Genomic DNA, 25,000 nt, shown 5'->3' with positions numbered 1-25,000 from the left:
TAATATATAATATATAATATATAATATATAATATAATATATAATATATAATATATAATATATAATATATAATATATAATATATAATATATAATATATAATAATATAATATATAATATATAATATATAATATATAATATATAATATATAATATATAATATATAATATATAATATATAATATATAATATATAATATAATATAATATATAATATATAATATATAATATATAATATATAATATATAATATATAAATATAATATATAATATATAATATATAATATATAATATATAATATATAATATATAAAAAAAAAAAAAAAAAAAAAAAAAAAAATATATAATATATAATATATAATATATAATATAAAAAAAAAAAAAAAAAAAAAAAAAAATATAAATATATAATATATAATATATAATATATAATATATAATATATAATATATAATAATATAAAAAAAAAAAAAAAAAAAAAAAAAATATATAATATATAATATATAAAATAATATATAATATATAATATATAATATATAATATATAATATATAATATATAATATATAATATATAATATATAACTATATAATATATAATATATAATATATAATATATAATATATAATATATAATATATAATATATAATATATAATAATAATATATAATATATAATATATAATATATAATATATAATATATAATATATAATATAAAATAAATATAATATATAATATATAATATAATAAAATTGAAAGTGAAAACATTCCACAAATTCTAAAGAACACTCAGGAAAAAATGTTAAACACATTCTTGTCAGCTGGAACTCCGGATCATGATGACTTCGTCATAATTCAAAATACAATCAATGACTTAATAGAAAATAATAACAAACAATTTATTAGCAATTCCAAATTGTTTAAAGAAATATAATCTCTTTTTGATGATTTTAAACATGTATTTAGTGACCAAGATTTACCATTATGAAAACTAAACTTTTAACAAACTTTTAACATTTGGCCTGCAAAATTTAATCGATACTATCACATTATCTAAAATTGATGTCTTTAATACTTAAATTTTAAACCATGAAGACATAAAAGAAATATTAAGTCACGAACAAAGACCTGTAATCATTGCAGACTAATGGTGTTTAAAATCGTACTACATAAAGAAGTCTTAGTAAATTATGTAAAATACCCTATAGTTTATAACAGATGCGACATACTATGCTAGACCCTTTTCCAAAAGCGATGGAAAACTTTTAATAAGCAATCAAGTCGCAAAATGCGGAAATACATATTATGAAATGTCTACATTTAAGACCGACCTTTTTAACAATTACTGTACCATAAGTAAGGAAAAAACCTGTTTTACCAAATTATTAAATGGAGAAAAATCCACTTGTAATAAAATAAGGAAAGATAAGGAAATAGATATCATCCAAGACGGTGCCATTTTTTTACCCGTTACTCGTAGAGCAAAAGGGTATCCTACATTCGTTGAAAAGTATTTAATTGGCAGAAGGAAGCGTTTCCGACCATATAAAGTATATATATTCTTGATCAGGATCAATAGCCGAGTCGATTAGGCCATGTCCGTCTGCCCGTCCGTCTGTCTGTCCGTCTGACTGTCCGTCTGTCTGTCTGCCCGTCCGTATGAACGCTGAGATCTCAGGAACTACAAGAACTAAAATGTTAAGATTAAGCATACAGACTCCAGGGACATAGACGCAGCGCAATTTTGTCAATTCATGTTGCCACCCCCACTCTAACGTCCACAAACCGCCAAAAACTGTCGGTGCTGAAGACTCTCCTTCGCACTTCGACTAGCTGAGTAATGGGTATCAGATAGTTGGGGAGCTCGGCTATAGCGTTCTCTCTTGTTATAAATGATTACAATATTGTTAACAGCTCCCACTTAAACGGGTCATTTTTAATAACATTTAACGGTACAACCACAATAAACCACATTTTATATACCAATTTAGAAAGTAAAATTCTTTATTACATAACTACAAACCATTTTAGAGATTATGAAATATCCGATTACATACTGTCAAATAAATCGGAACTCCCTCTAGATAATGTAAACATTTTAAATCCCTTCATTAAAATAAGTAATACCAAGATATCACTTTCTATAAATTTTAATAATTTTGTATTTGATTACTACATTAATAATAAAATTCAGATATTTAATATTTGCAACCAAACAAAAACGGCCAGAACTAGAAAAACCAAATAAAGAGGAACTTTTTTTAACAGAATTAAATGAGCGTTGAAACGAAATTCGTAATGAAGTGGGGTGCGTCATTTTAGAAGGGCGAGAGTTATCCAACCCGCAAACATAGCATTTTATAAACAAATTTTAAATTTCAGTCTAGGAGGCATTTCCTTTGTCTTTGCTTTTGTCATTGCCTTTGCCAGCGCTTAGCTACCCACTAAGATAAATAATCAAACTAAGAAACATAGCTTCCGCTTGGAGACCTAACCATGGTCAACTTATTGCGCTTCAATCAAACTGCATCGGTCAGCATAATTGAATTTCAAAACGCAGAGAAATAATTCCGGGATCAAGTTTTTATTCTAAACATAATTGAAAGTTCACGAAGTTTCAAAAGAAAAGCTTCTGGCAGAGGTTGATTGGATCAGGAATTAGAATCGAAATTAGTCAATCTGGATCGAGAACTACCTAAGATAAAATCCGATAATTGTGTCTTGTAATATTGTATAAGTTTAAAAAATTTATTACCAATAAATTTACTAAAATATTAAAATAAAATATTTTTTAAAATAATTTTTTAACAACAATTTAAATTTGCATGGTAAATTTCTATCGAATTTCCAAAAAACTTTTTTATTATTATTTTACTTGTTTTTGACTGAATTTGGATAAATACCATAATTGCCAACTTGTTACACACAATAGAAAATGCGCGATAGAGAATTATAAGTTCCGAATTAAACTGACATTTTAAGTCGGTCTTACCAGAAGCCCAAATTAAGAGATAAATGCAATTCAAATTACTTACCACCTTGAATTTTTGACAAAGCTGAGTTCTTATCTTGTGTTATTGGTGGAGTTGGTTTGTGGGACTGTCCAGTCGCCCTGTACATAGCCATGACCCAAAGACTGCATTCGTTCTCATCATCGCAAGCAAACGAAATGCTATCGCCCTCACGAACAGCGTTGAAGAAAAATCGGCCTCCATTTAAGTCGATTCCAAACATTAGATTTGCTATATACAATTTTTAGTTTTAACATCAATCATTATCAACAATAATAATTTGATAAGTATACCACTGGCGGCTTCAATGTAATCAACAGTATATCCATCAAGCTGCATCATTTCCGACGGTTCTGATTTTTTCTCTTTATAACTGCACATTGCAAAAGTGTATTGGGATACTTGAACTAAGACGAAATAACGCCTTTTCCATTTTTTCCATACTGATTTACCGATGGCGTAAAGATACCTACATTTACGTATTTGATCGGTTTAAAAACAAAAATGTTTTGAGACAAAAAAGAAAAGTATACGTACCCACAATGTTTCATATTTAATGGCTTATCAAGTCGGCAAGCTATCTTAATACGTATATCTTGATCGGGAAGATTTTTCGGTACAATCATTCGATGCCACTCAGGTGACTTAACAGAAGCAAAATGCTTTATATTATATTTTTTATACATAAGTCAAGTTTACCTTTGAGGAAAGTGGAGTAGGTTTAAGGGTTACCTTTCCTAGTTCCTTATCCTCCAATGCCAGCATTCCGGGGTTTTCTGTGTACAGTTTTACCTTGACAACTGGTAATGGGTGTGTGGTTGTAAAATCGCCCTGTGTATCCCACCTATTAAAAATAATTATGTATACTGCATTTTTTTTTCTAGACTCTTACATTGGTTTTGATGCTTCGGCTTGATCCGTTTGAAGCTTTTCCCCGCTTTCAACTTCCATTGTGCAGTAAACAATGCGATTGGGAGCTAATGATTTAAGCCCTTTAACTTCCATAACAATTACTTCCAGTTGAAAAGTTAGTACAACATCTAACTTTGTCAATAGTGTGGAACCATCCTCTGAATCACCCTCCAACTTAGATAAAGATCCGTGAGATCGCAGTATCAATTTTCTTTGTTTTAGGAAACAAAAAAGTATAATAATCATTTCTTAATATAAATGTAGTTAAATATTACCAAAATATATATACAAACTGTTTCTTATTCGTTAATGTAATATATTTTCCATTATAACACAGCTAGCTCTCTTATTTAAATAAATTCGAGACAAAATCCCTCAAAATAATAGCTATTACTTTACATAAACTAAAGCGATTGCGTCCCAAGACTGCTAAAAAAAAAAAGGCTCCAGGAGAAAATGTGGCAAAAGAAAAAAAAAATCTTTTAATTGGTGTTGTTTATAAATACTCATCGATTGACACTTTATTTGGTAAACTTTTAGTCAGTTGGTTTGTCTGCTACTAAACGTTATTTTAAGATCCTTACCCGTTAGTCGTTAAGTAAAATTTTATTGGTTGAAAAGTATATAACAGGTACAAAGAAGAGTCTTCGACCTTTTAAAGTATATATATTCTTGATCTGGCTAGTTATCCAGCGTCAATGAGTCAATCTGGCTATGTCCGTTCGTTTGGCTGTCATTCCGTATAACCGCAGTGATCTCAGGAACTATAAAAGCTAAGAAGTTGAGATTATGCATGCAGAATTTAGAAACGAAGAAATTTCTTGAAGAAGATTGAACAAATTATTTTGTTAGGTTTTTCATTTTTTTGTTTGCCCTTGACGTTACATATACAAATATATACAAATTTGCTCATTTGCCACGGTTTATAAAAATATTTATTGCTCATAACGTTTTGCTTAACTCGTTAAGTCGTGTCATTGATATGGTTTTCGTGAGTATTGCTGTAAAATGAGACAAAAATAAAGAGTGTGGGCGTGGCAGTTTAGAGCGGCTTTTGCGCGTTAGAGTGTACGATTTAAGATATCTATACAACTTGGCTTGCCAAGTAATCCCATAACACAACTTTGAGGGCGTTTTGAGCCATTTTTGTGCGTGGCCAAAAGTTGTAAAAGTTTGGTGGGTGTGGGCATTTTAAAACAAACATGAACAGCGTTTATACACAGACGGGCATGGCCAGATCGACTCGGCTAGTGATCTTGATCAAGAATATTTATTTATAGGGTAGGAAACGCCCTAACTATTCTATCTATTACATACTGTTCAACTAATCTAGAATACCGTTTCATGTGGTATGTGATGATGTGGTAAAATAATAATTACCATTATCGACAATAATTAATTAATTAAAATAACCCTTTGAGCATTATATCAAACATCATAACTATTTTACAAGTTACCAAAAATGCTATGCTACTAATAAATATAAATAACTTTATTATTTAATCACACAATGCAGTTATTTGTTATAACTTACAAAAATGACGGTGTACTGTAAGTAAAAACAAGAAAAAAGAGTGTAAAAACAAGGTTTTTCAAATATTTTTACATTTAGAAATTTGTTTTATTAACCTGTGATTATAACGTTTTAATTTCTGCAGTCCGTATTTGCTATCCATATTTCCTTTTGACACTGGAAGAGATTCAAGATTTGCCATCAGAAGATTTATTGACGATTTAAGTTCTTCAACGTAAAGAGACTCCATTTCTTTAAGAACAAATTTAGGCATAAGCTTGCGATTTTTTTCCATTTCTCCTACTCGTTGCATTCTTCCGTCCAATTCCCGTCGTATAGCTGCTGCTTGTTCATCGGCAGAATCTAACTAAAATACTCATATTTACCCGTCAAATAAATATCATTAAAATATAAGCTTACCATCAGGGCATTAAATAATATTTGATGCTCGAATTTTTTAACTAACAATATTTGTTGAAACATATCATACAATTGCTCTTTAGAAAGAATTAACTCGCTATTCAGTGATTGCTGCATCCGGGATGGCCGTTTAGAATCTTCCTCTCCAGTTCCCTTTAATATAATGTCGAATTTTGCCATCCAAGAAGTAAGTACTGTTTCCTTACTTAGACCATCAATTTCAGGTAATGATCTTAAATGAAATAGTTATGTTTAATGAAGTATCAACAATTCTTTTTATAGTAATTGCTTGTAATACCTGACACGTTTTTCTATATTATTGCGAAAAACTTCTCGAAAATCGTGCTGTGATGACGCCCCAGATTGAACCATTTTTAAAACTCGCTCCGATTTAAGAAAAACGTCATGGTAACTCTGTACAGCATTTTGAAATGCTTCATCTGCCATTATTTGAGTTTCACCTTTAAGAAACGCCTAAAACAAAGTGTTTTAATATTTCAAGAGATATGCAAGAATTTTATTTTTATGTGAAAAGAAAGACTGAAAAATTGCACCAAATAGCATTAGGACAGAGATTATGAGGACTAATTAGTTTAAACCAATGGTCAGCAGCATCCCCTTGGGCACGTCTGCGCGTTATTTATAGCTAATTTCCAGCAAAATTGAGAATATTTTATCGCTTAATGTCATTAACAAGTGAAAACGCTATGGTTGAGTTTTTTTAGATACGCGTTATTCTAGTGAAAGTAGAAATTTCAAAATGTTTTGGCGTGTCGGTAGAAATTGTCAAAACACTATAAATACTATAAGCTAAATACCGTGGGCGTGACAAATTTTAAGTATTTATGGGTATTACAATTGGCGTGCCCAAAATTATTTTGGCATATCGAATGAGATCGCTTTAGTCGATAATATCGATTATAAAATATTGAGAATTATATATTTTTATATATATACAATGTGTCTTCTTGTACATAGAATGGAATATTGTTTTAAAGCTTCAACAGTTGAGGAACATCCCTTCCCGCCCGGAACCACTGTTTTGAATAGGGCAATACTGCAACTTTTGTAATTTGATCTGATCACATCTCCTGTATTTGTGTTCAGTTGGACTGCCCATACCAGGTTGTACTTTCCTAGGAAGGTTTTTAAAACCCAAGAGGAGAATTAAAAGTCCTTTGGATTCTATCATCCGCCAGAGTGGTTGTGACCATGTCCTTTTGTTGTTCTGCAACTCGTATAGGGATCGATTTGCCCCAACAAAATTGGTGTGTGTATTATAATGGGTATTAGTTAATCCCAAAAAGAAACTCGATTAATTAGTTCATCAATTAGAGTTACATCTGCCATTACACCCAACAGCATAGACTTCACTTCTTCTTGAATGCGTTGGTCTGAAAGATTTAAGCCAGATTCTTGTCTCGCAGCCATAAAAGTTAATTCCACTAAAACCTCTGGACGCACAGTCAGGAATTGATTTGTAGTTTACATGACGCCAGGCTTGCCTTGGTGTATCACGTATGTTGTCATCCCAAATCAAATTCAATAGTCAAAGTATGCGGTATTGTATTACTATTGGAGCCAAGAGTCCAAGATCAATTATTGCAATCAGGATGTACAGATTGACCGACATTTAGGTACAAGTCGTTTCGAGGATTAAAGTGCAGACAAAGAACCTTGACCCGTTTCTCGTCCATTTAAATAAGATGGAAACTTAGATGCAGATGCAGGACATCAATTTAACCAACTCTTATCGCTATCAAAGTATCTTATCCTCACTTTTTGATCCCGAAAAAGCGTCAGCTACCTCAATCCTCAAGTAGGATTTTAGGGAATGAAACTTTTGTGTATCTTGCCTGTTAGAAATTGTGCTCTTAGATTTGCGTCCTTTTTTGAATAATGCCTATTGATGTCAACAGCAATGCTGTAAATGTACTTGGCTGTAAGGCATTAACTTTTTTGAGGAATACCGCGTTAATATATTTTGCTTCATATAGAAGAAGAGGAGGCAATTTCAAATATTAAAGACATTTTCACGTTGTTTGATTTTGACAAATAAAATAAAACAGGCGTTTGAGCAGTAAGAAGCGATGAGAAACGAAACATTTCGATAGCAACAATTTTGCGAAAACCAGAGCACCTAAAAACGAAATCGTACGATTTGCGTCCTTGTTTGAATAAAGCCTATTGATGTCAACAGCAATGCTGTAAATGTACTTGGCTGTAAGGCCCTAACTTTTTTGAGGAGTACCGCGTTAATATATTTTGCTTCATATAGAAGAAGAGGAGGCAATTGCAAATATTAAAGACATTTTTCACGTTGTTTGATTTTGACAAATAAAATAAAACAGGCGTTTGAGCAGTAAGAAGCAATGAGAAACGAAACATTTCAATAGCAACAATTTTGCGAAAACCAGAGAACCTAAAAACGAAATCGTACGATTTGGCCAAAATCGAATTCGAAAACAAGAGAGAACGCTATAGTCGAGTTCCCCGACTATCTGATACCCGTTACTCAGCTATTGGATGTGCTAAGGCGGGACTTCAACACTAAAAGTTTTTGGTGGTTTGTGGGCGTTAGAGTGGGCGTGGCAAAAATTTTTTTGGCAAATCGATAGAAATTTACAAGACTAATACGAAAATGAAAAAATATCTGGCAGGTCTGGGCGGTTTGTAGGCGTTAGAGTGGGCGTGGAAAAAGGAATGACCAATATATACTTTATATGGTCGGAAACGCTTCCTTCTACCTGTTACATACTTTTCAACGAATCTAGTATACCCTTTTACTCTACGAGTAACAGGTATAAAAACTTACGATTACCGGAGCATGCCTGATTGTATATACATATATATGTAAGATGGTGAAGCAGCGGAGAGTCAGCAGAAAGGCATCAGAAAAGCAGCAGAATGTCAGCAGAATACCAGCAGAATACTAGCAGAAAAATCAGCAGAATATCAGCAGAGGATTAAGCAGTTTAACATTAACATTACAGCAGCAGCTGAAGAGTATATGACGCGCTATGACATTGGGTGAAAAAAGGGGTGGCAACGCGGAATCAAGACATATTAGAAGAAGAAGGAATCAGCAGAGACAGGGAAGAGACGCCGAAGCAGAAAAAGTGAAGAAAGCAGAATAGCGCTGCGTCGATGTCTCTGTAATCTGCATTATTTATCTTAACTTTTATATAGTTGATGTATAGTTTCCAAGAGAAATCTCAGATCAAGAATATATATACTTTATAAGATAACGAAAGCTTCCATCTAAGTGTTACTACTTTTCAACGAATCTAATATGTCCTTTTACTCTATGAGTAACGGGTAACTATAATACTCTGGCATCTTACTTGAAATCGCTGAGTAATAATTTCCAACTGCTGTTTATTTATTTTGGTTTGCCGCTTAGTCATATCTGTGGGCTGTTTAGCATTAAAAGGGTATGAAATGCATCGTGAAATAAATACATAAAGTTGAATTCGTCGTTTTCGTTCCTCTTCTTCACGTTCATGCTTATCCTGAAACAAAATTAAAAATTAGTTAACGTGTATAAATTTCAAATGTTTAAATAATTTCAGGCAAAACCCTTTAGCTGGACTCCACATTTCACGTCTTCGAAAACTAGCTATCTTTCGATGCTTAATAAATTTCTAATCTCAAAAGAAAACGGAAACAATAGGTTTTCGGAAAAAAATTAAAAGAAAAGATACTAAAATGGATTTGAGCCCCTTTTGACGTAGCCCCTACGTTGGCCACAAATCACCTGACGTTTATGGCGTCCATCTTAACAGTATTGATTTTAACCCTACGACTTTTTTTCGCCATCATAATTATCGAGGCGTTCATACGGACATAACCAAGACATGGACTCTCCTAGTACTTTTGATCAAGATTATATATATTTACTTTAAAGAGTCGGCAACTCTTTCTTCTACCTTCCTTCAATACTTTTCAACGGATCTGGAATAACCTTTTACTTTACAAGTGACCGGTATTTAAAAAAAACAACACAAAATTTGTAACTGTGATGTTATGATTAATAAACACTAAGACTTTAAACAATAATAATAATTTAAATTCTAACTGTTCATTTAAATTAAACGAGGCCTTTAAAACTTGTTTCACCTCTTAACGGTATACCAACATATCTGTTTCTACTTACATGCGGCTCTCCAATTTCAGGTTTTTCGCTGGTTAAAGAAGGCGACGGTGACAATGGCCTGGGCAATGAGTTGGCCCTTGAAGATCCAACACTTTGATTTAAAGTTTCTTGCGAAATTCCACTGTTCGATAAAAAAATTATTTGTTGCGTTATTGTATTATACTGTGTATTTAAAATATTTTGTGTTTAACCATACATAAAAAGATTTTAATTTTAGTTAAAAGGGATAGACGTCAATAGACAAACTGTAAAGAAGAACCAGGAGAAGACACGAAGCTGAGTATGCGAAACAACAAGGGAGGAGGCTATATTTGATTTCCTTGACTACCAGATACCCGTTACTAAGCTTGGAAGATATTTAAAATAGAAAATTCTTTTTTGGCATATAAGTAGAAAAAACTGTAAAAAATATCAAAAAAGTATGGGCGTGACAGTTTTAAGCGGTTTGTGAAAAATAAACTCGGCGTGGCGAGAATATTTCTGGAGTAGAAATTGGCAAGAAACATAATAAATGATAAAAGGTTTGTGAGCGTTAGGCTGGCCAACATGTGGCCAACATGTGTTTGTCGATATGTATGATTTGTAGATATAAAATGAAACGAAATCCAAACGACCTCCTTTCGTATCAACGCGAGACACGCGACTTACACTCTAATTGGGTTTTTCTTAAACAGAATAATACGGGTTAATAATCTTGGTGTTCTTCTGGACCCTAAACTACATTTTCAGACCAAATTTCGTCTATAGTTAATAAGGCCACGGTTGTGCTTGGTTTTATAAAAAGGTGATCAAAAGAATTTGATCATCTTTACATTACCAAAATTTATTTCACTTGACCGTCCGTGAGTATGGATCACCTGTTGGGAGTCCAAAATAGGTTGCTCACTCGGACCGCATTGAATCGAACTAGCTAAACGTAGAACGATGCTTGGAACAGTCTTTATTTGTAAGCTTATACGTGGGGAAGTTTATAGTCCCGACTTTATTAGTCGGCTAAATCATTGTAGATCTAACTTTGAGTTGCATGACCCCTTTTCTCTATTCTAATTTTTAATTAAATATTACTAATACTTATACATCTTTTCGTTTCTGTGCTCTTTTCTATATTGCGTATATATTTTCGCGAATCGATCCCTACGATCAACGGCAGAGCCCCTCGGTCGGTTGGGCGGGAGATGTGGCCGTGAGACTCGCGGGTAAAAAAAAACAAAAAAAAGAAGCTAATTGTTTTACAAAATAAATGTTGTTCTACGACCCTTAAAAGAAGATTTTACAGAACGACAGACACACTTACAAGCAAACAAAAGGACAATCGTTTTCATTTTAAAATTTACAGACCCAATGTTTAAATAAAAGAAAAACATAGTGCAAGTGAAATTTTTTTTTGCAATGTGTTTTAAAAAATGGCATTCTATGCACATTATACCAACCTGGGAATACCATTGCTGGGTACCTCAAGATTTCCGGTATCAACTCGGCTTCCATATATTTGCTCATTTTTGTTAGCGGTGGCTCCTGGTCCTGCTACACTAATGTTCCCAGCATCAATGCGGTTACCAATAGAACTAATATTGGATTGTCTTAGATTTCCGATCAAATCACTATTAGAGCCAGATGTGGAAATATTTGATCCTACAACGGATCCTGAAGATCCTCCAATTATACAAACGGCACTTGTTCCTTTGGGCGCATTTGTAAGACGGCCTTTTGATGAAACGTTGGCAACAGGGTCATCTTCTCCTTCCTCCTCACTTGAACTAGGATCAATCATGGTAAAAATTACTCGAACAAGATTATTTGGTTTTTAGTCCTACAAATACAAGAATTTAAGATCATATTATAAGACATCATTTGTATACCGGTTATTCGTAAAGTAAAGCATGCAGATTTCAGAGACATAGGAGCAGCGCAAGTTTGTAAATGCCCACAAACCGCCCAAAAATGTTAGATTTTGTTTATTTATAATAAACTACAACTACATATACACCACAAAATTTCTACTCTTTTCTACTGTCTATCCGTCCGTTTCTAATCGAATATCTCAGTTTTAAAGCTATATGCATGAAACTTTTGCAAAAGTTTTCCTTCCACTTAAGTAGGTTAAGAGGGGTGGATCACACCACTATATAGCAACATACTTTTGCAGGAAAAGAAAGCGTTTCCGACTTTATAAAGTATATACATTTTTGATAAGGGATCAGGATCAATAACCGAGTCGATCTTAACTATTAAAGTTTGAAAGTTGAGACTAGGCACGCAGATTTTAGAGACATAAACGCAGCGCAAAATGACTTTAAAATTTGTCCACTCCTACAAAAAGCCTAATACTGCCACGCCATCACTTTGCTAAATGTTTTTATATTTTTTATTAGTATTGTGAATTTCTATCGATTTGCCAAAAAAACTAAAATCAACTTAAGTATATTTATAAACATGTCATTGTAATGCCATAGGGCTTTTGTTAGCTACCATTCATACTTTTTAAAACTATTTTTACCTTTTTTAAAGGTTCGGTAAACTATTTTGTGACCCGAAACGATGAGAAGATAGTTTATGACGTCAGACAGTAGTTAGCATTAGGTGGCGCCTATGTGCCATCAAGAAAAGATTTCCTTTCCTTTTTGAATATCCCACATCGTATCTGAAAATCAAGAAGCACGACTATACCACTCTTTTCTCTGTGTAGTTATGATATTACTATTGATTACATTGATTAAAGCAACGAAAACTTAAGACTGTTTCTCTTATTTATTTTCATAAAAAACCTAAGAACCATTTATTTAAATTGTTATTTATAAATAGCTTATTTACATTTAAATTACGCCAGTTGTTGGGTAATTTGCAAAAAACAATGTAAATAACTCAACGGAGTAACTATGGGTACTGTTCTTTGTATCAAAAAATCATTTACCGTCCTGTAAACAAATACCTTTGCAGTAGATGAAATCTTATTTTGAATAAGTTAAAATAAAGGTAATCTTTTTATTTGTAACACCCCACCGTCTGAAATATGTATGTATATATAAAAATATATTTATTTACCACCACCCCTTAAGGGTGGAAAAATCGCTCCATAACTATATGGATGTTAATAGCTTAAAATACCTTAAATATTGGTCTTATACTTTTCAACAATGTATTAAGCTTACAATACAGAATTGAGAAACCCGTTATAAATATGGTTTTTATATAGTTTTCAGTTACACGATAACTAAACATTGCATTAATTTACTGAGTAAGTGACAAAACGAAATTCATAGTATCATCAATGACAATATATATTTTTATGTATATCCAAGACGACATTAGGTTTATTTCACAAATCAATTACTTCTATTTAAACAGTTCACTATTAATCACGTAGGAAAAAGTGGTCTTCGTCTAACGAATAGTTAAGCCAGAAGCAGAAATAAAAATCGATGGAACTATCGATAACATCAATGTTTGTGGGCCTGTTACTACCGTTAAAACTCTGGTCTTCAACGATTAGTTTCATAAATTTCTGAAACCCCAACTTATATAAATTATGCCTAAATATAAAAATTACGACACATTACCTTTTTTTTTCGTTAAACGAGATTTTTAATTAAAAATAATTTCTAGATAACATTTTAATGAATGTTTTGGTCAAATGGTATCTACTCTAGATTATTTTGTTCGGAGAAAGTAAATTTTTTGGGCATATCGATAGAAACTTACAAATACGAAACAACAATACAAATATAAACAAGAGAGAACGCTATTGTACAGCTTCCCGACTACCAAAAACCCATTACTCAGCTATTGAACGTGGCAACGCCACAAAAACTTTCGCCGCGACTTCTTTCCAAGGATGTTGTCAATGAATTTCGTTTTTCACAATTGTGAAAGTGATAAAGAAAAACTATTGAACCAATTTTTATCATAAGGTAAAAAAAAAGTACAAAAAATTTTGGTTTGTGATTGAAGACTGAAAGTGTGTCCAGCATCACTTACAAAATGTACGATGTCAACGGCGATAATACCTACAAGATCCTTGAAAATTGGTTAAATTACGATTTTCGCTTCTTAATTTTCTTACAAAGCGACGAAAAAAAGACATTATATTTCAGCCTCTAATTTGGTAAAATGTTTTTTAATTTGGTTTTTGTTTTTTTTTAATTTACATTTCTAAAGCTTTGCAAATGATACATAACACGTAGTAAAGTCACTTTCCGCGCGATGGAAAACGGTTTGGTTATTAAAATTGGCGTAAGTGTATGTATAAAGTGCAAATTTATATATTACAAATTACAAATTAGAAATTGAATCATTGTACAATTATATTTGAATACACAATTTTTCGTCACAAAAGTTGATACATACTTTTGTATGTACAGCGGTTTTTATGTTTGAGTTGCAAAATAATTTCTTAAAAACAAAATTGTTGTCCACCAGTCAATTTAAATGGTGCTTTGTTGATTTAAGTTATAAATCATTCTTAAAACGCTATTGTGAGTACCTGTAATCCGGGTGACATGTTTTGACGGTTTTGACACGGTCACACTGTTCTACTCTTTGTTCGGTTTGCTCGGAAAATTGTGTATTCAAATATAATTGTACAATGAACAGATTTCTAATTTTACTAATTTGTAAAATATAAATTTGTTATCATTGTACGACACCGAAAAAAAATTGAGAACTCAGTTCATATTTTGATCAAGCTGTTTGATAAAGCTTTTGACAATGTGTAATATATGTACATGTACATATATATACATGTACTTTAACTAAATTCAGTGTTGACAATATCCCTAAGTATTGCCGTTAAGGTATTATTATATTACATTTGTTATACAATATGGTATGGAAAATTAATAAAATCTTTAAGCACGAGTGCCGAAACTAATAACTCAATTTATGTTACTATTTGTTTTGGTTGTGCATTCCAACTGTTCGTAATGTATGTGCATATGTAAATACATACAAACTTCTATAAATAATAAAAGTTTTCAAATTTATAAGAACCTAAAAATATAAAACTTTGATGCTATTTCGTGTTCGGAAAGTTCGTTTTATTTGGTCAGAATAATAGGATTTTTTTATAAAAGACAGTGCATGGTCGACATGAAATAGTATGTATTAGATGCTAACGGTACACAATCGAAATTAAACCTTCTGCTTCTTATTCCAGTTGCGGCAATATCGTAATAAGGCAAAAGTTTGTTTCTTAACTTATAAAAAAATTGTGTATCCTCGGAAATTAAAAAACATGAAATTTAATAAACTAAACTAATTTAAAGCAATCGAAATAAAATCGACTTTAATAACAACTACCAAAGTGGGGTCGCACTATGGTCGGTTCTCAGGAAAAAAAAAAAAAAAATCTTTTGGAATTTTCTGGAACAGCCGCGATAAACAAAATTAGCGTATATACAGCTGAAAATAATATAAACACAACTCCTCTGGAAAACATAAAAATCTCAAAAGCACTTTCACCTTCTACAATTCCGATGATTAACCAAAATTCCACACATACTGGTATTGCTCAAACTAATATAGAAAAATCGAACCGTCATTTACACCGGGGCAGTGGATTGCAATTTTTCAGCAGTAGCTTTGAACCATCGGGAATGCTTAATGATAGTAAAGACTTGCCCTCGCAGTCATCAAATAATATTGCCAATTACCCTGGAGATGTTCAAATTTTACCCATGTTCGAATGCTGCGAAATTTCGGAGTCTATTCAAGGTAACTGAATTTTTGTCATTAATAAGCATTTGAATGATTCTTTTAATTGTATTTAAAATTATAGCCGTATCGTTGCCTAATGTAACATCAACTTCAAAGAACACAGATGTTCCTGGCTTGTATTTGGGTACGATTTCAGAAAAGTCCAAATCAAAGTCTGAACCCGAATGTGAACCTCTAGTTTTAGTCAAAGAATCTTCAGTAATGGAAAACCACACATTTTTATTTCACGAGCAAATTATTATGTCTGGCCAACAAAAATGCGAATTACACGAGAAACCAAAGGTACTGGTCGTTTCCCCTCAACAGGTCATGATTTTATATATGAATAAATTAACACCCTACGAACGAACAGAAATACTAACTTATCCGCAGATATATTTTATTGGCGCCAACGCGAAGAAGCGTCCAGGGGTCTATGGCCCCAATAATTCTGAGTACGACAATGAACAAGGCGCTTACATTCATGTACCGCATGATCACGTGGCATATCGGTATGAAATGCTAAAGATAATCGGAAAAGGTAGCTTTGGACAGGTTATTAAAGCGTATGATCATAAAACTCACGAGCATGTTGCCTTAAAAATAGTGCGCAATGAAAAGCGGTTTCACCGTCAGGCCCAAGAGGAAATTCGAATTCTTCATCATTTACGCCGTCACGATAAATATAATACTATGAACATCATACACATGTTTGATTACTTTACTTTTCGCAATCATACCTGCATAACATTTGAGCTGCTCAGCATTAATCTTTACGAATTAATAAAAAAAAATGGATTTAAGGGCTTCAGTTTGCAGCTGGTGCGAAAGTTTGCACACTCTTTGCTACAATGTTTGGATGCACTTTATAAAAATGACATCATTCATTGCGATATGAAACCAGAAAATGTGCTACTGAAGCAACAAGGACGTTCTGGTATAAAGGTGAGTCTATGCTCTATATGTCATCATTTTAATTATACAATGTTGCATTAAAAGAGCCCAACTTAGTAAAAGTATAAAGGCTCTTAACATGAAGTTTGTGAAATCAATTATATGTCAGTTACTCGAAAGATGAAGTGGTAGAAGAAATAAAACGTTCCGATAAAACCATGGTTGTCCCTCGGTTTACTCTACTTACTTACTCTACGAGTAAGGGGTATAGTATGGTCGTATCAAAAACTGTTGTATACCAAATTAAAATATGCTTCCGTCTAAATTTTCAAAGAACTAAAATTACGCGAAGGTCTTTAAAAGTGTAAATTAGTAGTAAAAATTAAAATTTGATGTTTTCTTTCTACTTAAAGGTAATTGACTTTGGGTCGTCATGCTTTGAGAACCAGCGTATATACACATACATCCAATCACGTTTTTATCGCGCTCCAGAGGTAATTTTGGGGGCAAAATATGGCAGAGCTATCGACATGTGGTCGTTGGGTTGTATTTTAGCAGAACTGCTTTCAGGGCATGCATTGTTTCCTGGTGAAAACGAAAGCGATCAGTTGGCTTGCATTATTGAGGTTTTAGGAATGCCCAATAAAAATATACTAGCCAGCTCGAAGAGGTCGAAATCGTTTTTCAGTCCAAAGGGGTATCCTCGATATTGTACTGTTCGTACCATGTCTGATGGAATGGTGGTCCTAATCGGCGGACAGTCCCGTCGTGGCAAGCAAAGGGGCCCGCCATGCTCAAAAAGTCTATCTAAAGCACTGGATGGATGCAAAGATCCCCTCTTTCTTAATTTTATACGTGGTTGCCTTGAATGGGATGCAGACAAGCGATTAACACCTACTGAGGCTCTAAAACATCCATGGCTTCGCCGTCGCTTACCGAGACCGCCAAGTAGCTCAAGTGGCTGTGGTGGGGTGAGTGGTTTAAGTGTTAGTAGGAACGAAACACCAGTTACAGGTAAATTCGATATATACAGTTATGAGGTTTTTAAATGAATGTTGTTTACAGGACAAAATAAGAACTCGGCAGCCGAAATAACGGCATCATCAACGCCTGCCACATGTATATCTTTAACGATTAAAAGGGATAAGAGTCATTCCAGTCTTCGTATTCACCATGATGGTGTTCCAGAAACTGACTTCAAACTTATAAAGTCCGTTTCAGAATCATCAAACGCAACAATAGAACCTATGATGAACACTGATATTCTAGTAGAAAGTTTCAGAAAAACTGCAGTTGTATCACCACGTATACCACCAATGCATTCTGCTGACTCCGGGGGAATGAGTTGTCTTAGCGCTGTGGATGTCGGGCCATCGAGATATTATCCGTATATGAAAAACAATGAAAATAAGAGTAATTTTATCATCTTTTTTCTATATATTAAACTCTTGTCAACTTTTAAATATATTTTAGGGTTATTCTCAGGCTCGTTAAACAGCTCGGCCAACTCATTGACACATTTGGAACAAGCCCCAAACTTAGATGCTTTAGGAGAATACTCGGCGTCAACAACACAAAACTTGCTATCGAAAAATAATGGCTACGCGTTAAACTCAGGTTCTATGACTATAGATGTTGCACAAGAGTCTTTGGTTAATATAGCTAGCAATTACGCATTGGATAAATCTATCGACATTATTGAAAAATCAAATGGTTCGCTTAATTCAAATAAATTAAGAGTACAATCAAAGGATATGTAGCTAATTTATGACAATATGCAATAAGCCATTTAAGAGATTAGAAGCAGAAAATTATGTTATTAAATTATTTGACAATGCACTGCCATACAAGTGATAAACTAAATAAGTCTTGGCCCTGATTTGCATTGTTATTGTATTGACATGAAACCGAACATGGACAGAAAAGATCTCACAAAGTTAATTAAAATTTATTCATTTTAATTATAACAAAAAAATAAAAAAAAAGCTTTGTTTGGCTAGACGAAGATTATATAGCCTTGCAGTTAATACCATGTTTTAATTATAAAAATATCACAGTTTTAATAATGTTTACATCTGAGTTTTCTATGTTTTTCGGATTGTTGCTATTGCAGTTTTATCTATGTTAAAGTCGTCCAATTTTTATAATATTTAAATCGTATTTCTAAAATTTTAAAAAGAATGAAACTGAAAAAGATGTAAAATTTTTAAATCTGAGTTTTCTATGTTTTTCGGTTTGTTGCTATTGCAGCTTTACCTATTTAATAGTTCTTTTTATACAATTTGAATCGTATTTCTAAAATGTTAAAAAGAATAAAACTGAAGAAGGTGTATTATAATACTGTCAACCAATTTTTATATATTTTAAGTATAAAACATTGCACTTTGCCAAGTTTTATATTATTTATCTAATAATTTAGAATTTTCAAATCAGTGTTTTTTTCCTAGGTAGAAATTTTGTTGGGCAAGTTACAGTTCAGTTACCTTACAGTTAATAGGACATTTTAATTATAAAAGTGGCACTGTTTTAATACAAATTTAACTGAGAATTTTCAAATCAGTGGAATTCGCCTGGGTGGAAAACATTATGAAAAACAAGATCCTGCTGCAGAAAGAATACCTATTAGAAAGTTTGCGTAGAAACGGATAGACGGTCAAACAGAAATATATGTGTATATGTGAAATATATATAATATGTGTATGTATAGTACAAGGAAACTTTCACTGCGTTACAAGCTGATTAAAAATATATTATTTTTTCTGCAGGGGTATAACAACACTATACCCGAATAATATATTCGAATAAGGCTTACCTAACATGTTAGAATATTTTTTTTTTTTTTTGGGAATAATATTTGAATAAATACCCCAATACATGATTGTATACCATTGTTGCATTATTTATCTTTGATGAACTGCTAACAATGAAATTGTAATAAAATTTCGGTTATGGAAATTAATATTTTTATACCCGTTACTCGTAGAGTAAAAGGGTATACTAGATTCGTTTAAAAGTATGTAACAGGCAGGAGGAAGCGTTTCCGACCATATAAAGTATATATATTCTTGATCAAGATCAATAGTCGAGTCCATCTGGCCATGTCCGCTTGTCCGTCCGTCTGTCTGTCCGTATGAACGCTGAGATCTCAGAAACTACAAAAGCTAGAAAGTTGAGATTAAGCATACATACTCCAGAGTAATAGACGCAGCGCAACTTTGTCGATTCATGTTGCCACCCCCATAAACCGCCCGAAGCTGCCACGCCCACACTTTTGAAAAATGTTTAGATATTTTTATACCCGTTACTCGTAGAGTAAAAGGGTATACTAGATTCGTTGAAAAGTATGTAACAGGCAGAAGGAAGGGTTTCCGACCATATAAAGTATATATATTCTTGATCAGGACCAATAGCCGAGTCGATATGACCATGTCCGTCTGTCCGTCTGTCCGTCTGTCTGTCCGTCCGTATGAACGCTGTGATCTCAGGAACTACAAAAGCTAGAAAGTACAGACTCCAGAGACATAGACGCAGCGCAAGTTTGTCGATTCATGTTGCCACGCCCACTATAACGCCCACAAACCGCCCAAAACTGCCACGCCCACACTTTTGAAAAATGTTTTGATATTTTTTCATTTTTGTATTGGTCTTGTAATTTTCTATCGATTTGTCAAAAAACTTTTTGCCACGCCCACTCTAACGCCCACAAACCGCCCAAAGCTGCTACGCCCACACTTTTGAAAAATGTTTTGAAATTTTTTCATTTTTGTATTGGTCTTGTAAATTTCTATCGATTTGCCAAAAAACTTTTTGCCACGCCCACTCTAACGCCCACAAACCGCCAAAAACTGTGTTTAAGACTCTCCTTCTCCCTTCCACTAGCTGAGTAACGGGTATCAGATAGTCGGGGAACTCGACTATAGCGTTCTCTCTTGTTTCATTTTTGTATTAGTCTTGTAAATTTCTATCGATTTGCCAAAAAACTTTTTGCCACACCCACTCTAACGCCCCAAAACCGCCAAAAACTGACAGTGTTAAAGACTCTCCTTCCCACTTCTACTAGCTGAGTAACGGGTATCAAATAGTCGGGGAACTCGACTATAGCGGTCTCTCTTGTTTTTCTTAGTTTTCTAGTCAATTTCTATCGACACGCCAACCATGTTTTAAACTTTCTACATTATTCATTCCCACGAAAAAGCAATTAAAAAGGCATAACTAATGTATAAAACGCATTAAAATTGATTACTTCTTTAATAATTAAAAAAAATAATTGTTGTAACCAAATATAATGTAAAATATACATTATGAGCTTAAATTTCATTTTGTACCCAAGCAGTTGATTTAAGGTTTTGTGCCACTGGTCGACAAAGTAAGGAATTTAAAAATTTTTATCAGGTAAATCAGTTGTAAAGGTCTGTTTTTAAGATAAAAGATTACAATTTTTTTGTTTGGCAATATTCAGAAGAATTATTGAATTTATGAAAGGTAAGTTAAAACTTTTCGACACGCGCTCTCAATATCAGCAAATTTGTAATGAAAAAGGGTATTTTTACATTGGTGCTGCGTGTATATACATATATTCTTGATCAAGGTCAATAGCCGATGACCATGTCCATTTGACCGTCCGTATGAACGTAGTGATCTTTGAAACTACAGAAGCTAGAGAGTTGAGAAGCATACAGCTTCCAGAGACATAGACGCAGCACAAGCTTGTTGATCCAAGTTGCCACGCGCTCTCTAACCATATAATGTATATATATTCTTGATCAGGATCAATAGCCGTGGCGATCTGGCCATGTCTGTCTGTCCGTCTGTCCGTCCGTCCGTCTGTCTGTCCGTCCGTATGAACGCCGAGATCTCAGGAACTATAAAATCTAGAAAGTTGAGATTCAGCATGCAGAATCCAGTGACATAGAAGCAGCGCAAGTTTGTCGATTCATGTTGCCACTCTAACGCCCACATACCGCTCAAAACAGCCACGCCCACACTTTTGAAAAATGTTTTGATATTTTTTCATTTTTGTATTGGTCTTCTAAATTTCTCTCCAGTTGCCAAAAAACATTTTGCCACTCCCACTCTTACGCCAACAACCCGCTAAAAAATTTGCATAGGCACTAGTCATTTTATTAATATTCCGGGAATACATATTGAGCCAATCAAAATGATTATATTCAATAGTTTAGGAATCTTTTACTTATTTTATACATAAAACATTTGTCCATGTTAATACAAACAATTATCACAACTCCTTAATAGAAAAGGAAGACGCTCTGAAACTATACCTGACGATAAAGATTTTACAAACGCAACTTTAATTTAAGTATTATTTCTATGATAGATCGCTTAAAAACTTTCACAACATTTCGTATTTTTCTATAAAAAAAAATTTTAATATTTTTTAGCTGAGGATCACAAGTCTTGCGAAAGAAAACCCCGATTACTTGAAAACATTATAATCTTTTTTCTCATCTCTATATTTTATTTGTGCCTATGTACTTCTTGGAAATAATTGTTGATATATACATACTTGTTTACTCATAGTCCAACAGTCTCCTACTATAACTTACGTAACAAATTTGGTTATACCGGTTATAGGAAGCATTAAGACGTTTTCAATGACGAAATGAAAAAACGGTCTACACATATACTAGCGCATCTTATTTTAAAGTTCACTGAGTACGCAAAGGGACTCTTCAGAGTTTTTAACTTTAAAACAATTATAGGTCCATTTAAGACTTGTAGAAATTATACTGAATTTTAAAAATTTTATCATTTACAACTCAATATCCAACGTGTCAGACGTAAGAATCGTGGTTTCGCTATTGTCATCTACCAAAGAGGAAAAGGAGTCGTTTACCATGACTGCAGACATATCAACTGAATTATGTTTATCTTCTTCTAATGTACCAAGTGGCCTATGGGAAGATGGAAGAAGTGGATCATCGCAATGCTCAATCCTACCAAACTCTGAGTTTTGAAGCGAATCGGACAAACTATGAATTTCTCGTATACGTGTGTGGTGAGAATGATTTGGATGGCCCTCACGTGTAGGCAATTGGTGTTGATTAAAGCACGAAGCACTGCAACTTATACCGCAACAGTCATCTGATACTAAATTTGATTTGCCTCTAAACGGACTTTCATCAGCTTCCGAAAAATTCTTTGGTTCAAAACTTGCACAATTTAATTGCTTTGAACTCGGTGATTGTGGCGCGGATTGGAGTTGACTATGCGATGACAGCATCGGGTCGCCGCCTTGCACTGCATATTTGCAATCTTCCATAAACTCATCGATCTGATTCATTCCCAAATTTACATCGTTACCGTTAATCACTTGCATCTTTATAAGTAAATCAATAAGTTAGTAACTAATATTTTTTTGTATACTTAGGCTTACTTTTTTTTCAACAGGAATATCAAAAAGGGAACGACGACTCCGAGAAACAGAAGGCGACAGACTAAAACTTTTAAGATACGTGTTAGGTTGAGCAGGCGCTGATACTGATGTTAGGTTGTAGTCTGATAAAGAAATTCCATGGGACTTGGCCTGCATTTCCAATTCCTTAAATAAAAAGAATTACCTTAAATTACAAAATAAAACGTAAGATAGTAAATTGTACTTTTATTCGAGACATGAGCTTTCGATTTTGCAACTCCACTTGACGCTGGCGTATCTCATTTTGTCTTAAGCGAGTCACCTCATGTTTTAAGCATTTAATGTAGTCAACAGAGGACTTTAAGATTGTCCCCTTGTTTGGACGGATATCTCGAACCACCTCGTAAAAGGCATCACTGCCCTTTGGCAAAAGAGTACCAAGCTCTTTTATTCTATCATTTATATTAAAGCGGCGCCTTCGCTCAACTGAAATTAACAATATCAGTATTAAAATGTTTTTTAAGAATTATTGTATACACCTACTCATATTATGGTTGTCTTTTTTTTGTCTGTCCTTCGCTAACGCATTCATTTCAGCATCAGTTAAATTTTGAGGTTCCTGTTTGATTGAAAGCTCAGAGTTGAAGTTTTTATCAAAGTTAAAAGAGTCATTTTGCAATATATCATCAAAGATGTCATCTGCCTGAAAGGAATATAATGTTAAGTTAAAAAAAAACAATAAGATCAATTATACTATTACTATTATACGTGTAATCTTCGTTGATAAAAAAGCGCCCTGTATCGTTAACAAACACGCCCATAAATATGGTTATTTTATTTGGTTCTACAAAGACATTCTAATTGCATCATAGTTTTGTAAATCGGTGTATACTTACATCGCTGTCGAATGATGGTAGCTGTAAATTTAAATAAATAAATAAACAAATTATTAAAATAAAATCTGATTTTAAAGTAGACTGATTTGAAAAAATATATATTTGTAATTGTAATAATTTTTATACCCGTTACTCGTAGAGTTACTCCCACGAGTGACGGGTGTAATAGATTTGATGAAAATTATGTAACATGTAGAAGGAAGCGTTTTCGAGTATATATCTTCTTGATTAGGGTTCTTAGGGATCTTGACGTTTAAAAAAATGTTTTGATTTTTTTTCAATAATTTATCAGTCTTGTAAATTTTTATCGATTTTCTAACAAACTTTTTGCTACGCCAATTTTAACGCCCACAAATTGGCCAAATTTTTTTTTTTAATTTGTTTCGTTCTGCTTTGTTTTTCCAATTTCTATTGGTATACCACAAAATTTTTGGTCCCACCGAAACACGCACAAACCGGCAAAAACTGCCAGGCCCACTCTTTTGAGTAACGGGTAGTCGAGTAAGGATAGGCGGGAAACCCGAGTATGGCGATCTCGCTTGTTAAGCATGTTTTTTTATGAAAATTTAAATGAAATTTATGTAAATTTTAATTCTTTGGTGTTTAAGGGTATTTTTATTACTTATTCTTTTTATTCTTGCGACTATTATTTTTTTAAGGACCACTAATTTTTTTGCCAATTGAGCATTGGATTACTCACCTCAGAAAGACTCGTAGCAACCGAGCTTAGGCTTGGCGAAATAGGTGCTGAATTAGATTGTAAAGAACTTGCTGCACTAGAAATTCGAATTGAATTAACAATCCCTGAAGAAGAACGCGTAGAGCTTAGGCCTGAATTAGCTTTAACAAATCCCAACTGGGTGGTTTTATGGGCATTTTCTGGTTCCCCAGAGCATTGATTATTTCCTCCCAATATAGTTGACTCATTTGGATCTATGTCATCACATCTTACGAAGCTACCACCGAATGGGGAAATGGGCATTGCGTCATCGGAAGGCATAATTCTTTTAGCACTCACAGACCTTTCGCATTCAAATCTGTCTGTACGCTCCAAAGGGTCGCAAGTACCTTTCTGTAAAGATGAACTCTGAAGATTTCCCGTTGACGCAGAATTATTTGCTAATTTTATCTGTATATGATATCCTAA

General features: G+C 33.2%; 3 protein-coding genes across 13 annotated transcripts in view; 1 reads left to right on the top strand and 2 right to left on the bottom strand.

The window, feature by feature from the left end:
- Positions 1 to 13,465, bottom strand: part of LOC6523775 (calcium-dependent secretion activator) — a 46,391-nt gene extending 32,926 nt beyond the window's left edge. For 4 of the 8 annotated variants that reach the window (XM_039377153.2, XM_043207223.1, XM_043207224.1 and 1 more), the window contains exons 1-14: positions 13,149 to 13,387; positions 12,497 to 12,640; positions 11,430 to 11,809; positions 10,000 to 10,120; positions 9,188 to 9,355; positions 6,142 to 6,317; positions 5,844 to 6,075; positions 5,540 to 5,790; positions 5,445 to 5,459; positions 3,891 to 4,121; positions 3,698 to 3,842; positions 3,536 to 3,642; positions 3,292 to 3,467; positions 3,023 to 3,229 (exon numbers count right to left, since the gene is read on the bottom strand). In XM_039377153.2, the coding sequence (XP_039233087.1) occupies positions 3,023 to 3,229; positions 3,292 to 3,467; positions 3,536 to 3,642; positions 3,698 to 3,842; positions 3,891 to 4,121; positions 5,445 to 5,459; positions 5,540 to 5,790; positions 5,844 to 6,075; positions 6,142 to 6,317; positions 9,188 to 9,355; positions 10,000 to 10,120; positions 11,430 to 11,770 (2,170 nt within the window). In that variant the 5' untranslated portion in view covers positions 11,771 to 11,809; positions 12,497 to 12,640; positions 13,149 to 13,387. Of the gene's footprint in view, positions 1 to 3,022; positions 3,230 to 3,291; positions 3,468 to 3,535; positions 3,643 to 3,697; positions 3,843 to 3,890; positions 4,122 to 5,444; positions 5,460 to 5,539; positions 5,791 to 5,843; positions 6,076 to 6,141; positions 6,318 to 9,187; positions 9,356 to 9,999; positions 10,121 to 11,429; positions 11,810 to 12,496; positions 12,641 to 13,148 lie in introns of all 8 variants that reach the window. The other 4 variants (XR_006245267.1, XM_039377160.2, XM_039377154.2 and 1 more) reach the window with 3 other exon arrangements.
- Positions 13,466 to 14,526: 1,061 nt separating this feature from the next.
- On the top strand, positions 14,527 to 18,931 carry LOC6523774 (putative dual specificity tyrosine-phosphorylation-regulated kinase 3 homolog). Of its 2 annotated transcripts, none has more exons than XM_015191483.3 (6): positions 14,527 to 14,789; positions 15,152 to 15,708; positions 15,773 to 16,635; positions 16,998 to 17,598; positions 17,650 to 17,997; positions 18,058 to 18,931. In XM_015191483.3, exons 2-6 carry the CDS (start codon positions 15,312 to 15,314, stop codon positions 18,342 to 18,344), a joined length of 2,496 nt encoding a protein of 831 aa, XP_015046969.1. In that variant the 5' UTR covers positions 14,527 to 14,789; positions 15,152 to 15,311; the 3' UTR covers positions 18,345 to 18,931. The 2 variants fall into 2 exon arrangements, with proteins under 2 accessions (XP_015046969.1, XP_002099649.1); XM_002099613.4 differs by having other exon boundaries at positions 14,527 to 15,092.
- A 2,758-nt stretch (positions 18,932 to 21,689) lies between these two features.
- LOC6523773 (microphthalmia-associated transcription factor) overlaps positions 21,690 to 25,000 on the bottom strand; it is an 8,204-nt gene continuing 4,893 nt past the window's right edge. For 2 of the 3 annotated variants that reach the window (XM_002099612.4, XM_015191481.2), the window contains exons 4-9: positions 24,554 to 24,982; positions 23,854 to 23,874; positions 23,501 to 23,660; positions 23,202 to 23,443; positions 22,979 to 23,143; positions 21,690 to 22,921 (exon numbers count right to left, since the gene is read on the bottom strand). In XM_002099612.4, coding sequence (XP_002099648.1) covers positions 22,355 to 22,921; positions 22,979 to 23,143; positions 23,202 to 23,443; positions 23,501 to 23,660; positions 23,854 to 23,874; positions 24,554 to 24,982 — 1,584 coding nt within the window. In that variant the 3' untranslated portion in view covers positions 21,690 to 22,354. Of the gene's footprint in view, positions 22,922 to 22,978; positions 23,144 to 23,201; positions 23,444 to 23,500; positions 23,661 to 23,756; positions 23,802 to 23,853; positions 23,875 to 24,553; positions 24,983 to 25,000 lie in introns of those variants that run through there. The other variant, XM_043207217.1, reaches the window with a different exon arrangement.

The sequence above is a fragment of the Drosophila yakuba genome, chromosome 4 (genome assembly GCF_016746365.2).
Source record: "Drosophila yakuba strain Tai18E2 chromosome 4, Prin_Dyak_Tai18E2_2.1, whole genome shotgun sequence".
NCBI lineage: Eukaryota > Metazoa > Arthropoda > Insecta > Diptera > Drosophilidae > Drosophila > Drosophila yakuba.
Note: the sequence above shows the minus strand (reverse complement) of the source record. Positions and strands in the feature narration are given on the sequence as shown.

What these genes read in the sequence shown, in the direction of transcription:
- LOC6523774 (XM_015191483.3), top strand. Translation starts at nt 15,312, where the DNA reads ATGGTCGGTTCTCAGGAAAAAAAAAAAAAAAATCTTTTGGAATTTTCT. An exon ending in AAGGACGTTCTGGTATAAAG is followed by an intron (nt 16,636 to 16,997) that starts GTGAGTCTATGC and finishes TTCTACTTAAAG; the next exon opens with GTAATTGACTTTGGGTCGTC. An exon ending in GAACGAAACACCAGTTACAG is followed by an intron (nt 17,599 to 17,649) that starts GTAAATTCGATA and finishes TGTTGTTTACAG; the next exon opens with GACAAAATAAGAACTCGGCA.